The sequence below is a fragment of the Phyllostomus discolor genome, chromosome 1 (genome assembly GCF_004126475.2).
Source record: "Phyllostomus discolor isolate MPI-MPIP mPhyDis1 chromosome 1, mPhyDis1.pri.v3, whole genome shotgun sequence".
NCBI classification, from domain to species: Eukaryota; Metazoa; Chordata; class Mammalia; order Chiroptera; family Phyllostomidae; genus Phyllostomus; species Phyllostomus discolor.
The window spans coordinates 56,757,961-56,773,230 of record NC_040903.2 but is presented as its reverse complement, the minus strand read 5'-3'; the positions used below and the strand labels follow the sequence as shown (position 1 = coordinate 56,773,230).

General features: G+C 38.6%; 2 protein-coding genes across 9 annotated transcripts in view; one reads left to right on the top strand and one right to left on the bottom strand.

The window, feature by feature from the left end:
* LOC114492908 (protein adenylyltransferase SelO-like) overlaps nucleotides 1–14,925 on the bottom strand; it is a 54,555-nt gene extending 39,630 nt beyond the window's left edge. For 5 of the 7 annotated variants that reach the window (XM_036022948.1, XM_028507527.2, XM_036022939.1 and 2 more), the window contains exons 1-3: nucleotides 14,249–14,859; nucleotides 10,402–10,520; nucleotides 9,671–9,799 (exon numbers count right to left, since the gene is read on the bottom strand). In XM_036022948.1, coding sequence (XP_035878841.1) covers nucleotides 9,671–9,799; nucleotides 10,402–10,520; nucleotides 14,249–14,495 — 495 coding nt within the window. In that variant the 5' untranslated portion in view covers nucleotides 14,496–14,859. Of the gene's footprint in view, nucleotides 1–9,670; nucleotides 9,800–10,401; nucleotides 10,521–14,205 lie in introns of all 7 variants that reach the window. The other 2 variants (XM_036022965.1, XM_036022967.1) reach the window with 2 other exon arrangements.
* Nucleotides 14,920–15,270, top strand: part of PDSS1 (decaprenyl diphosphate synthase subunit 1) — a 42,170-nt gene continuing 41,819 nt past the window's right edge. Inside the window, exon 1 of one of the 2 annotated variants that reach the window (XR_004902546.1) lies at nucleotides 14,920–15,101. Coding sequence is in view for 1 of the 2 variants with exons in the window: in XM_028507563.2 (XP_028363364.1) it covers nucleotides 14,973–15,101 (129 nt within the window). In the remaining variant the exon portion in view is untranslated. The remainder of the gene's footprint in view (nucleotides 15,102–15,270) is intronic. The other variant, XM_028507563.2, reaches the window with a different exon arrangement.

Here is a 15,270-nt window from a genome sequence, read left to right as displayed (position 1 = left end):
CAAAATATTAGCAATTTGAGTGAAGGGGACAGGTCTCATTCACCATGATAGCTCCTAGCATTTAAAAGGAGTTCTAGAAACAGCTGTGGAATATTTAAACAATATTTACAGTTCTAGGAAAAAAATATGAAATTGAGAAAAATTCATCCAAGCCCTGGCTGGCGTAGCTCAGTGGATTGAGCATGGGCTGCGAACCAAAGTGTCGCAGGTTCAATTCCCAGTCAGGGCACATGCCTGGGTTGCAGGCCATGACCCCCAGCAACCACACATTGATGTCTCTCTCTCTCTCTCTGTCTCTCTCTCTCTCTCTCTCTCTCTCTCTCTCTCTTTCTCCCTCCCTTCCCTCTCTAAAAATAAATAAAATCTTTTTAAAAAATTTATCCAGTATTTTAAATTTTCATCTTAATCAGAAATGGACCACCATTAATTAATTTTGACTGTGAAATATGTCTAAAAGCACAAGTCTGAGAGGTGGTCTCAGCATATTCTGGAAAGTTCTAAAGTTGACAATACATTAAGTATACCCCACACCATGATAGGTAAGTAGAAAGAACAGTGAATTCAGAGCTAGGAGTGAAATCAGGAAACAGAAAATTAGTTTTCTGTTAATAAATGACAAAGCATTTACTGCACTGTAGGTTCAATGGCAAAACTATCCTTATACATAAATATTTATAATTTCAAATTAGGGAGAAACAGCAAGACATGAAATTGATAAAAGCTTAATCTAATTTACTCTACTACCAAAAAGAGTACTAAAAAGAATAGCTTGAGGATATCCAAGGTGGCAGAGAAGTAAGTGGAAGCTACACTAACCTCGTATCAGAACCAATCTGGAATTACAACTAAATTGTAGAGAAAGCATCCTGAATAACCAACTGAACACTAGCCAGAGAAAAACCTTATAACCACAGACAGACAGAAGAAACTACTTCACCACAATGTAACTGGGAGGGAGTGCAGAGGAGATGTGAGAGGGTGGCCGGGCTCCCACGGGCAGCAGCTGAAGATCCAGAGGGATATTTCAGCAGCTGGGGGTTTCCCCCTGAGAAGTGGGGTGTCTAAACTCCAAGTGAGACTCCCCAGCCTACAGCACCAGAGCCAAATGAACCCAGATAACATTCAGCTGCGAAAAGCAGCAGGGTTTCTGTCTGCCAAGGAGAGATGGTGGGAGACTCAGAGAGCCTCTTAAAGGGCCAACGCACAAAATTTTGTTTAAAGTCACTTACCCTGGGCTCCAGCAGAGGGAGGGCAGAGAGGACTAGAGACAAGTGGCATCAGCCTGAGGGGAAGCAAGAGCCCCACCTTTTAAGCTGGGCTGCTGATTTCCACTTGATTAGTTTAATAACTTAAGTGGAAAGTGCAAAAAAGCAGCCAAAATGGGAAGACAAAGAAATAGACTACAAATGAAAAAACAAGAGAATTCTACAGAAATAACTAGCTAAAATGGAGGCAAGCAATTCATAAAATATAGAGTTTACAGTAATTATTATAAGGATAATCAACAACACGAAAAAAGACATAGAAACCATAAAAAAGTACCAGTGAGAAATAAAGAATGCAATATCTGAAATAAATAATACCCTGGAAGGAATAAACAGTAGGTTAGATGAAGCAGAGGATCAAATCAGTGATTTGGAAGACAAGGTAGAAAAAAACACCCAGGCAGAGCAGCAAAAAAAAAAGTGAATTTTAAAAAATGAGGAGAGCTGAAGAAATATTTTGGACAACATGACGTGGAACAACAACCACATCATGGGAGTACCAGAAGGAGAAGAGAGCAAGAAAGGGATCGAGAACCTATTTGAAGATATAATGACTGAAAACTTCCCTAACCTGGTGAAGGAAAAAGACACACAAGTCCAGGAAGCTCAGAGAATCCCAAACAAGTTGGATCCAAAGAGACCTACACTGAGACACATATAATTAAAACATCAAGGCTTAAAGTCAAGGAGAGAATCCTAAAAGCTGCAAGAGAAAAGCAGGTAGTTACCTACAAGGGAGCATCTATAAGACTATTATCTGATTTACTCACAGAAATATTTCAGTCCAGAAGGGAGTGGTGTGAAATACTCCAGGTGATAAAAAACAAGGACCTACAACCAAGGCTACTTTACCCAGCGAGGCTACCATTTAAAATCAAAGGAGACATAAGGAGCTTCCTAAATAAGAAAAGGTTAAAGGAGTTTGTCGACACCAAACCAGTACTGCAACAAATGTTCAATGGCTTGCTTTAAGAAGCAGAAAAAGAGAAAGAAAAAAAAACATAGGAAAACAGTCTAAAAATAAAAAGGCACTACACATGAATCTATCAATAATCACCTTAAATGTAAATGGCTTAAATGCTCTAACTAAAAGACAGAGGGTAGCTGAATGGATAAGAAATCAAGATCCATATATATGCTGCCTCCACGAGACCCATCTCAGTTCAAAAGATACACAGAAACTAAAAGTAAAGGGATGGAAAAAGAAATTTCATGCCTATGGAAAAGGAAAAAAAAGCTGGGGTAACAGTACTTATATCTGACAAAAAAGACTTTAAAACCAAGGCTATAGTAACAGACAAAGAAGGACACTACATAATGATAAAGGGAACTTTCCAACAAAAGGATATAACCTTAGTAAACATTTACATACCCAACATAGGAGCACCTAAATATGTAAAGCAAATCTTTTTTAAGTATATTTTATTATTATGGTTGTTCCAATTTCTTCTCCCCTTTATCCACCTCCTCCTTGCACTGCCCCCCGCCCACCCTCCAGCATTCCTCCCTGCTTAGTTCATGTCCATGGGTTGTACATATAGTTATTTAGCTTCTTCATTTCTTATACTATTCTTAACCTCCCCCTGTCTATATTGTGCTTACCAATTATGTTTCTTATTCCCTGTACCTTTTTCCCTGACTTTCTCCCACTCCGCTCCCTGCTGATAACCCTCCATGTAATCTCCGTTTCTGATCTGTTCCTGTTCCAGTTGTTTGCTTAGTTCATTTTTGTTTTGTTTTGTTTTTAGGTTCAGTTGTTGATAGCTGTGAGCTTGTTCTCATTTTACTGTTCATAGTTTTTGATCTTCTATTTCTTAGATAAGTTCCCTTAACACTTCATATAATAAGGGCTTGGTGATGATGAAATCCTTTAACTTGACCTTATTTCAGAAGCACTTTATCTGCCCTTCAATTCTAAATGATAGCTTTGCTAGATAGAATAATCTTCGATGTAGGTCCTTGCCTTTCATGACTTTGAATACTTCTTTCCAGGCCCTTCTTGCCTGCAAGGTGTGTTTTGAGAAATCAGCTGACAGCCTTATAGGAACTCCTTTGTAGGTAACTCTTTCCTTTCCTCTTGCTGCTTTTAAGATTTTCTCTTTAACTTTAATCTTGGGTTACTTAATTATGATGTTTGTTGGTGTGTTCATCGTTGGGTCCAATTTCTTTAGGACTCTCTGGGCTTCCTGCAAGCCTATTTCCTTCAACAGACTGGTGAAGCTTTCTTTATTATTTGCTCAAATAAGTCTTCAATATCTTGTTCTTCCTCTTCTCCTTCTGGCACCCCCATGATTCGGATGTTGGAATGCTTAAAGTCATCCCAGAGGTTCCTAAGCCTCACCTCATTTTTTTGCATTCTTCTTTCTTTATTCTGTTTCAGATGGATGCTTATTTCTTCCTTTTGTTCCAAATCATTGATTTGAGTCCCAGTTTTCTTCCTTTCACTGTTCATTCCCTGTATATTTTCCTTCATTTCATTTTGTGTAACCTTCATTTCTTCCTTCAGTTTGCAACCGAGCTCAATCAATTCTGTGAGTATCCTGATTCCCAGTGTTTTGAACTCTGCATTAAATACCTTGGCTATTTCCTCATAGCTTAGTTCTTTTTCTGGAGTTTTGATCTGTTCTTTCATTTGGACCATATTTCTGTCTTGGTGAACCTGTTACATAGTAAGGGGTGGAACCTTAGGTATTTGCCAGGCAGGGCAACCCTCTTTGCTGCATTGTGGTGCTGTATGTGGGGAAGGGATCACAGAGGGAATAATACTGCTTGCTCAGATCTCATCCCACTTTCCATTACTTTCCTTCCTTCCCACAAGCAGTTTGTGCCTTTTCAGGTGGTGATTTGCAGATGGGTGGGTTTGTGTATGTTTTTGGACCCTGTGGGCCTCTACAATGCACTCTCCTGTGAGGCTGGGAGTTTCTCCCACCACAGCAACCCCCACAGATTTTTTCAGCCAGAGGTTCTGAGTTCTTCATTTCCAGCACTGAAACCCTGGTTTTCAAGGTCTGTCTGGTTCCCCTGTTGTTCCTCCCAGCTTATCTGCACAGGAATGTGGGATCACCCACATAGTCTGTCATTGTGCCTTGCCATGTGACCTCTCCTCCCCAGCTGCCTGTCTCCAACCCTCCTACCAATCAGGATGAATGCTTCTTGAACTCCTTGGTTGTTAGACTTCCATGCAAATGATTTTCTGGCAGTTCTAGTTGTTCTTTGTTTTTAAATTGGTTGTTATCCTTCTTTTGGTTGTGCAAGGAAGTGTTTCTGCCTATGCCTCCATTTTGGCTGGAATTCTGTAAAGCCACTCCTGACGGACATAAAGGGAGAGATCAACAGAAATATAGTCATAGTTGAGTAATTAACACACCATTGACTTCAACAGATAGATCTTCCAGGCAGAAAATCAACAAGTAGAAATAAAGAATTAAGCAGCCTTAAACTACACACTAGAACAAATGGATTTAATTGGTATCTTCAAAGCATTTCATCCCAAAGCAGCAGAATATACATATTTTTCAAGAGCACATGGAATGTTTTCTAAGATAGACCACATGTTAGGACACAAAACAAGTCTCAATAAGTTTAAAAAGACTGAAATCATATCAAGCATCTTCTCTGACCACAGTGCTATGAAACTAGAAACCAATCACAAGAAGAACACCGAAAAACATGCAAAGACATGGTAGCTAAATAACATGTTATTAAACAATGAGTGGGTCATCAGTGAGATCAATGGAGAAATCAAAAGATACCTTGAAACAAATGAAAATGAGGACACAACAATCCAAAACCTAAGGGAAACCTAAGGGTTTCCCTGTGGGACACAGGGAAAACAATCCTAAGAGGGAAATTCATAGAATTACAGGCCTATCTCAAAAAAAAACAAGAAAAAGCTCAAATAAACAATTTGACTTTACACTTAGAGGAACTTGAAAAACAACAACAAGCAAAGCCCGAAGTGAGTGGAAGGAAGGAAATAATAAAGATCAGAGCAGAAATAAATGAGTCTAAAAAAAGGATACAAAAAATCAATGAGTCCAAGAGCGGATCTTTGCAAATATAAACAAGATTAACAAAACTTTAATCAGACTCATCAAAAAAAAAAGAGAATGGGCTCAAATAAATAAAATCAGAAAGAGGAGAAATAACAACTGACACCAAACAAATACAAAGGATTGTAAGAAAATATTATGAACAACTATATGCCAACAAACAGGACAATCTGGATTAAAAGATAAATTCCTAGAAGCATACAGTCTTCCAAAACTAAATCAGGAAGAATTAAAGAATCTGAATAGACAGATTACACCTAGTGAAATTGAAGCAGTAATCAAAACACTCCCAACAAACAAAAGCCCTACCCGGGTAGCTTCACAAAGGAATTTTATCAAACATTCCAAGAAGAACTAACACCTCTGCTTCTCAAACTATTTCATTAAATTCAAGAGAAGGGAAGGTTCCCAAACCCATTTTATGAGGCCAACATTATCTTAATTCCAAAACCAGATAAAGAAACTACAAAGAAAGAAAATTACAGGCCAGTATCTCTGATGAACACAGATGCTAAAATCCTCAACAAATTATTAGCAAGCCAAATACAGCAAAACATCAAAAAGATCATACACCATGATCAAGTGGGATTTATCCCAGGAATGCAAGGTTGGTACAACATTCACAAATCAATAAGCATGATTCAATACATAAACAAAATGAAGGATAAAAACCACATGATCATATCAATAAGTGCAGAAAAACCATTTGATAAAATCTAGCACCCATTTATGACTAAAAACTCTCAGCAGAGTGGGAATACAGAGAACATACCTAAACACAATAAAGGTCATATATGACAAGCCCACTGCCAGCATCATACTCAAGAGGCAAAAACTATAAACATTCCCCTTCAGATCAGGAACAAGACAGGGATGTCCACATTCACCTTTCTTATCCAATGTAGTACTGGAAGTCCTAGCCACCACAATCAGAGAAGAAGAAATAAAAGGCATCCAAATTGGAAAAGAAGAAGTAAAAATGTCTTTATTTGCAGACAACATGGTACTGAACACAGAGTACTCAAAAGATTCCACCAAGAAACTACTAGAACTGATAAAGGTATTCAGCAAAGTACCAGGATACAAAATTAGTGTCCAGAAATCAGTTGCATTTTTACATGCCAATAACGAACTAACAGAAGGGGAAATCAAGAAAAACAATCCCATTCACAATTACTTCAAAAAGAATAAAATACCTATGAATAAACCTAACCAAGGATGTCAAAGACCTTACTCAGAAAATTATAAGACACTGAAGAAACAAATTGAAGAAAATACAAATAAGTGGAAGCATATACCGAGTTCCTGGATAGGAAGAATTAACAGCATTAAAATGTCCATACCACCCAAAGCAATCTAAAGACTCAATACAATTCCAATCAAGATTCCAATGACATATTTCACAGAACTAGAACAAATATTTCAAAAATTTATATGGAACCACAAAAGGCCCCACATACCAACAGTGGTCCTGAGAAAGAAAAACAAAGTTGGGGGAACCATGCTACCTAATATCAAACTGTACTATAAGGTCATAGCATCCAAAACAGCATGGTACTGGCATAAAAACAGACACATAGATCAATGAAATAGAATAGATGGCCCAGAAATAAACCCACACTTTCACAATCAATTAATATTCAACAAAGGAAGCAAACACCTACAATGGGCTAAAGATAGCTTATTCAATAAATGGTGTTAGAAAAATTGGACAGATAAGTGCAGAAAAATGAAACTACACCACCTTCTTATACCACACATAAGAATAAATTCAAAATGGATCAAAGACTTAAATGTTAGACCTGAAACCATAAAAATCCTAGAAGAAAACACAGGCAGCAAAATCTCAAACACTGCTTGTAGCAAGTTTTTATTGGCTATATCTCCCCAGGCAAGGGAAACAAAAGAAAAAATAAACAAATGGGACTACATCAGACCAATAAAGTTTTTGCACAACAAAGGAAATCATAACAAAATAAAAAGGCAACTTACAAAATGGGAAAACATATTCTTTGATACATCTGATAAGGAGTTAATATCCAAAATCTACAAAGTACTTACAAAACTCAACATCAAAAAAAAAAAAAAAACCAAGAAGACAAAAAAACCAACCCAGTTAAAACATGGGAAAGAACCTGAAAAGACACTTCTCCAAAAAAGGACATACAGATGGCCAGTAGACATATGAGAAGATGTTCAATGTTGCTAATTGGAGAAATGCAAATTAAAACTACAATGAGATACCATCTCACACCTGTCAGAATGGCTATCATCAATAAATCCACAAACAACAATTGCTGGTGAGGATGTGGAAAAAGGGGAACCCTAGTGCACTATTGGTTGGAATGCAGACAGGTGCAGTCACTGTGGAAAGCAGTATGGAGATATTTCCAAAAATTAAAAATGGATCTGCCTACTGACCTAGTGATCCCACTTCTGGGAATATATTTGAAGGAACCCAAAACACTAATTTGAAAGAACACAAGCATCCCTATGTTCACTGCAACATTATTTACAATAACCGAGTATGGAAGCAGTGCAAGTGTCCATCAGTGAATGAGTGGATAAAACAACTATCCAACATTTACACAATGGAATACTACTCGGCAGTAAAAAAGAAGAAATTTATCTTTTGTGACAGTATGCACAACCCTGAAGAACATTACGCTAAGTGAAAATAACCCAGCCAAAGAAAAACAAATACCATATGATTTCACTCATATGTGGAATGTAATGAACTAAGTAAACTAACAAGAAAGATGTGGACAAACTCACCGATGGGGAGCAACATGACAGCTAGTAGAGGGCAAGGAAGGGCAGTGGGTGGAAGAATTGAACAAAAAGAAAAAAGGACTCATGGACATAGACAACAGTGTGGGAATTGCTGGGGAGAGGGGAGTTTAAAGGGACTAAAAGGTAATGGGGAAAAATACAACAAAGATTGAATTTATTTAAAAAAAAAGAATATCTTAACAAAACCCCACAGGACTTAAGGTTTGCATTTAACAGCACATAACTACTGGTATAAAATGCTAATGATAAATTTACCCTATATGGGGAGGGTTTTTTGAACCATGGAATCCTGTATTTAAGAGCTAGAAAAAAACACAGAAGTTTCTAAACTGAGAAATGTAGTTCAGCAAAATGTTGATAGTTATTTCCTCAGAACAAAACAATCACACACCCCTGCAGTAAAAAAAAAAATGTTTGGAAAATGGTGTGGCAAATAAAATTAAGCAGATTTCTTTCCCACAGCACTTCTCACAGCTGCTGGAATGACCCTGCACAGCCCTTACATACGACAGATCAAGACACTGAGGTTCACGTTTGTCCTAGGTGACCAACAGAGTCCTTTTCAATTCAAATGGTCTTGTCACTTTGCTTCTTAGTTTATGTTAGTTTAGCTTCTTAGCTTCTGCTACTTTTGCTTCTTAGGAAATCGAAAAATGGAAGCAATAAAAATCTGAAAGGAGTTAACTTCCACAACAACCAGGGCTTCATACTAAACATTGTAATAACTATCATGAAAGCACTTTGCATATATTTCCTAACTTAATCATTACTCCAACGCTATTATACTTGGCTACTTGTCCTAAAAACCATTTCTGACCAAACCAGTCCCTAAACAGCCAGTGCTAAATTATAATCTTCTCTAACTCTCAGAAAAGTCGCAGTAATTGCAACAATTGGTCCTGTGTTCCTTCTCTCTCTTTTTTTTAGTCAGATTCCACACCTGAGCTTGCTTCAACATCTTGCTTTATTTCTAGAAGGTGCTTTTTAATTGCTTTAGCATATATGACACTCCCCATTAATCCTGACTTAATTTCTAGCAGTTCTAAAACTCTGCACTACAGCTATCCTAGCAAAATTATAATCTATTTGTCCTTCTGAAGTTTTAATTTTTTTTTATTTTTGGAGAGAGAATAGGGGAAGAGGAGGAGAAAGAGGGAGAGAAACATCAATGTGTGGTTGCCTCTCGTGCATCCCCTACTGGGGACCTGGACCACAACCCAGGCATGTGCCCTGACAGGGAATCAAACCAACATCCCTTTGGTTTGCAGGCTGGCGCTCAATCCACTGAGCCATACCAGCCAGGGATACCTTCTGAAGTTTTTACACTAACTCATTGTGCTACTTGATTTTGCCTAAATCTCCAGAAACGTATTGTTGAAGACCACTGGCTGGTGTGGCTCAGTGGGTTGAGCACAGGCCTATGGACTGATAGAAACTGATTGAAGTCTCAATACTCTAATATTGGAGAGATTGATGCAAAATATCTTCCCTAATAAGACTACATTTCCACCAACTGTTTATGTTTCGTAAGTGAAGCAGCGCATCTGACGCTACTCTTACCTGGTGGCCGCCATATCTGTGAGCCAGTGGAATGGATCCAAACACTATCTTTTCACCACTTACAAGCTGGATAAAATCCTCTGTTTCTGAGACAGACAAATCAAGGTCCAAAATGTCTTCTAAAACTTCCTGAGGTGGGAAAAAAAAAAAAAACACCTCCTTACAAACTTAAACTTAAGTAATCCTTAAGGGTTTTTGAGAAAAGAGACTTAATGTAAGAAAGAAAATTTTAAAAAGTAAACCTCTTCCTGAAATACATTAATATTTTTTCATAAGAGAGGTACAATGACTCTATGATTACTTGTTATTTGGGAAAATTATTTCTATTAGATAGTTCTAAAACTTTTATTTCTTGTGATGCATAAAGAATATTTTTCCTACACATGTTCTTTAAAGGAGATAGAAAACATAAATGTCCTATTTTTGTCCCAAATTCATTTATACCATGAAAAAACAATTTAGAATTTGTTATTGGAGTCCATTTCTAAGAACTTAACTCACCCCTTCCTTGTAAGATAACTTTAAGATGAACCTGAGAACTGGGCTCTAGGAATAAGTATCAAAAAAAAGTGGTTTCTAGGAATGACATTCTCCAAGTGGCTGAATTTTGAGCACAAAGATAGTCACTTGTCAATAGACTAACAATTTAACTCTGAAAAGAATATTAATATCTTTTTAGCCGAGTTATAGTCAGTTAGGTATTTGTGTTATGAAAAAAAATAAAGCCTAACCTTTGAAACTGCTACAAGATGTACTCTTGATTTAAAAGGAGTGGGCAAGGCAATTGAAAAAATACAGTTTTTCACTTTACGAACATAATTTTCTTTAACAGGATCAATTGGCAACACAGCTGATAAAAACAAAAAACAAAAACACAACCTTCTTAATGTTCTCATTTGTTGCATTTACAGCATTAATATTCCTTAGAAATGCTACGGTTCTTCATGAAAATCAACTTAAAATACTATTTTCTTCACACTTTGTTATTGAGAGTCTATTTTATCATTTGTAAACATATCTATCCAATATTCATATAGCAAAGTACATGGAACTGTCCAAGATGGGAGATGTAAAAAGTTTAAAACAAGACACATACCTGTCTTCAAAGATTTTCACGTGTGGCAGATCAATAAGATGTGCAACATATTCATAAATAAAAATATATAAATAAAATGGAAATGAGCTGTATCACAGTATTAGAATTATTAGAATTAGTGCTGGCCAATTCAATGGAATCCAACCAAAAAATATTAGGCACTAACCACATTCTTTCTGCCTTTCAGAAAAATCGTAACTGAAGGAAAAAGATATATACATAGATGTTTTACTAAAAGTACAAAGCCACTTCCAATTCCACCAGAAACTTCAAAACATTTGCTACAGCCTCTAAAAATTGCCTCAAAAGAGATAAAGTATTGTTCATAAAGTCCAGGCACTAAAGCACATGCACTTGGTTTAAAAATCAGTAGAAAGCACCAGCCGGGTTGCTCAGTTGGTTGGAGCATTGCCCCATACCCCAAAAGGTTGTGGAATCGACTCTGGTCAGGGCACATAGCCAGGTCTTAGGTTCAATCCCAGGTCAGAGCACATAAGGGAGGCAACTGATGGATGTTTCCCTGTCACATCAGTGTTTCTTTCTCTCCCTCTCTCCCTCGCTCTCTTTCTCTCTTTCCCCTCCCCCCTTTCTCTTGACACATATCCTCAGGTGAGAATTTTTTTAAAGCTGTAGAGAAAAAAAAAGAGAGCTTTGCACATGCTTTAGATCCACAGAACATATTTACTTTAAGTACAATTCTTAAAATCTTAATTAAGGTTAATTGCTTTTCCTAATCCAAAGCAATTAAAAAATAGAAAAGATATATGTATTACTAAAACTACAGGACAAAGGGACACAAAAGCTTACATCACTGAATAGATAAGATACTATGTTGTCAAGATGACAGTCATCAAATTATTTAATAAACATAATGGAAATCCAATCAAAAACCTAGTAGGATTTTTTTGAAGAAACATAAAACTTATAGTATAAATCTGGAAAAAATAAAAACTTTTTTAAATAGGAGAAATGGGAATTTCCTTATCACATTGAAAATTACAAGAATACAATAGCTAAAAATACTGTTACTCCAAAAATAAAGGCCAAAATTAATGGGACTCAACAAAAGGTACATAAAGTGCCCAAAGTAATGTAAGCATTCCCTATATAATAAAAATTATCTTTTGAAAAAATAGAGAAAGGTGACATGAGGACAATTTGCTCAACTATTTGGAACAACTCATCACACTGAAGCCAAGGTGAACTAAAAGTCAATTATAACAGAAATAAGAGTAATCTTGTATCTTCCTCATATTAGTATAAAAACATGCAAGTGTGGGCCACCTTTAACCTTTTTACTTCCCCTAAGAACATGGTGAATAAGGCAGCATCATAAGAAAAGTGGTCAGCAAAAACCAGATTTTAATATCTACCACAGAAAACCCAACGGTATGATTAGAAGACCCAAAAGTATATTTTCTTCTTTTAGAAGTGGCCTCTGTGTAGAAATAAACCAATATAACTAACACATTTTTTTTCTTTAATGATGCTCTAACATTCTGGTAGAGCACAGGCAGTATATAATTTCCATTAGTACTTATGATTTTGTAGTGATTCACATTTTGCAAGGTAGCTGATCATTGGCTACCTTATGATCACTAGCTTAGGAACAAAAACGGCTAACTGCTTCAGAGGACCCAACCCTCACCCTTGTTACAGTTTAACCACCTAATCAGCCTTAGACTAAAATCACCAGCAAAAATTCTAAATGTATGTTAACCCTTTAACTTCCCATCTCAGAGAAACCAGTAATTCTAAAATTCTTTAGAACTCAGTTTGGCCTAAGAATATAAAATTCCCAAAAACTGCTAACCTTTTCAGTGCAATTATGTTTGAACCTAGTCTCAATAAATGTTCTTCCCAGTTACCTTGATAATTCATTGCTCATTTTTCATAACCTCAGGATGAGATGCCTTTATGCAGAACTATTAACCAACACATGGTTAGTAAGTATGTAGTATTATGTATACAATCTGTAAAACCTGGTCCAACCATGTTTTGAACAGTATCATCAAGGAAAGAAAATGTCTTGAAGTGTAGCCAAGTCCCTGACACCAAAATAACAATTTTGAAAATGCTTTCAATTACACTTATTCCATTTTTATCAGTCAGTACTGGTTGTTTCATTTGCATAAGTGCAGTCAAAAAGGCCGTTGTGCAAAAGGAATTGTTGGGCAGTTTCTTACACAGCTCAGACTGTTTTTTAACTTCCTAGACTCATGCTTGGTCTGACTGGGTCAAGCACTATTAGCTGGTATTCTCCATGTCCTACTGATAGGCTACTGTGCATCAGTTTAGTCATACTATGTTAGAAGCCTTCATGAATTTCATCTGCCCTCCCTACTCAGCCTTGCCATATTACAGCTTTTTAAGAACCAGGTGTTTTGATTTAATCTGGAGAAACAATTTCTAAATAAAAATGACCTGATAGAATTGTGTTGTATCTGTCAACTATGTGAGCTTGGGCGAGACACTTAATTCCTCTATCTCAGTTTCCTGATCTGTAAAACAGGGCAAATGATAGTATCCAAGTAATAAAATTGCAAGTACAAGTTTTAACCACTACATTCTACTTTGGCAAATTCTACCTGTTGAGTATTTAATACATAAAGCTTTATTAAGATAAGCCAGAGGTGTGTATTAACCACCTTCATTTGTAAAGCACTTGAATTTGTTTCTGGGGTTTTTTTTACATAATATTCAAGTTTATGGGGGCAGGGAGACATAAAATTAGACTAGGAAATTTCTTTGTTCTGTATTTTTATTCAGTAAAAAACAATAGTTTCAAGATAAATATGATGCATGCTCACCTACACAAGATACTTACACTCTGATGCAAAAAGTTTGGTTTCCAAGAACAAAAAAAAACAAAAACAAAAATCCCCAGCCCTGGCTGTCATGGCTCTGTGGATTGAGTGCCAGCCTGCAAACCAAAGGGCCACAGGTTCTATTCCCAATCAGGACACATGCCTGGGTTGCAGGGCCAGGTCCTCAGCAGAGGGCACGCGAGGGGCAACCACACATTGATGTATCTCTCCCCCACTCCCTTACCCTCTCTCTATAAATAAATACTAAATAAATAAATAAAATATTTTTTAAAAATCAGAGAATTGCAGTTGTATTTTTGCTGGTCTATTTCCTCATAGCGAATTTTTTGAGGACAGAGTTTCTTCCCTAAAGCTTACACTTTCTCTCATTGGCTCTGTGTTTGTATGCATTTGTGGAATGATTACTTCTATCACAGTCTTGTTATAAATACGCCCTCTCATGACCGTGGGAAGAAATCTGGCTTTGGAATTAAGGACAGGTCTGTTTAACTCACATCGAGCACTAATCCTGTACAATATCCACTATCCCCTGGGCTGGCTACAAGTAGGTTCAATATTACTAAATATTAAACAATACCCCACAAGTCAGTACACCCATGCGTGAGACTCACACATCCAGATGTGCGCAAGACGGCCAATTATGCCACCATATACCTATAAGGTTTTCAGAGGAGAGGGTCCAAAAGTCGAGAGACGAGGCTAATCTAGTTTCTGCTTCACAATAGCTCTGCTCCTGATTTGACTTGTTACTGAAAAGGTGCAAAAGATTGGCACTTCCTTCAAGGCTAGGTTGTAATAAGGAGCAGATGACAAGTTGGCAGGTCATACACAAGAGAAGCAGCCGTGGAATGTGTAGCCTCCGGATTAAGAAACAAAACGGGAACCCTATTCTTCGAGTCATATTTCTGCCTAAATATGTAGGACAGAAGTCATTGACTGGAAGTCCGGCGCACTGTGGCACTTCTTTCTAACAGCCGGTCACCCGAAGGTACATTTCGCTCTGTTCGAGTTACTGGCTCCCGGAGAGCTTTAGAGAGGATTCGGGAGAGACGGCTCGCCAAGTGCAAGGTCACGGTTAGTTTCTCCCCGGCCGGGATACCACTGGTGGGGAAGGGGCCCAGCCGCCGCGCACCCCTTCGTCTGCCACTTCCGCCGACAGCCCGGAGGTTCCCGCCGACTCCCACGCAGACAAGTGCCCGAGGCCCCGCGCGGCCGCCGCTGGAGAGCGCTGGCGGCCCAGCCCGAGGGAAGAACGAAAAGAGGCGCCCCGGGCGCGACCGAAGCTCTTCCTGTGCCAGGTTTCCGGCTCCGGGTCCCGGAGGAGGGCCATCGGTCCCTGGGCGGGGCTGCCGCCCGCCGCGGCTTTTAGACTCGTACCATGACCTCGTGCTGGTGGCGGTGGCGGCGCGGCTGTCCCTGGAGGCCCGCGACGCGGAGCCCCGGGCCCGGCTCCCCTGGTCGTGCGGGACCATGCGGGCCGCGCCCCACGGCCGCTGCCCGCGCGCAGGTAAGGCCGGGAAGCGCACGTCTTGACGGGCGCAGAGGTCACCGCGCAATGACAGCCGCGCGGAGGAATGAATGGGCTCGAGCGGCACGTGTGCTGGGCAGGGGGTCGCGGGGCGGTGCTAGGATGGGTCCCCGGGCTGGCCGGTGCCGCGATGGGTTCCAGCCGCCAG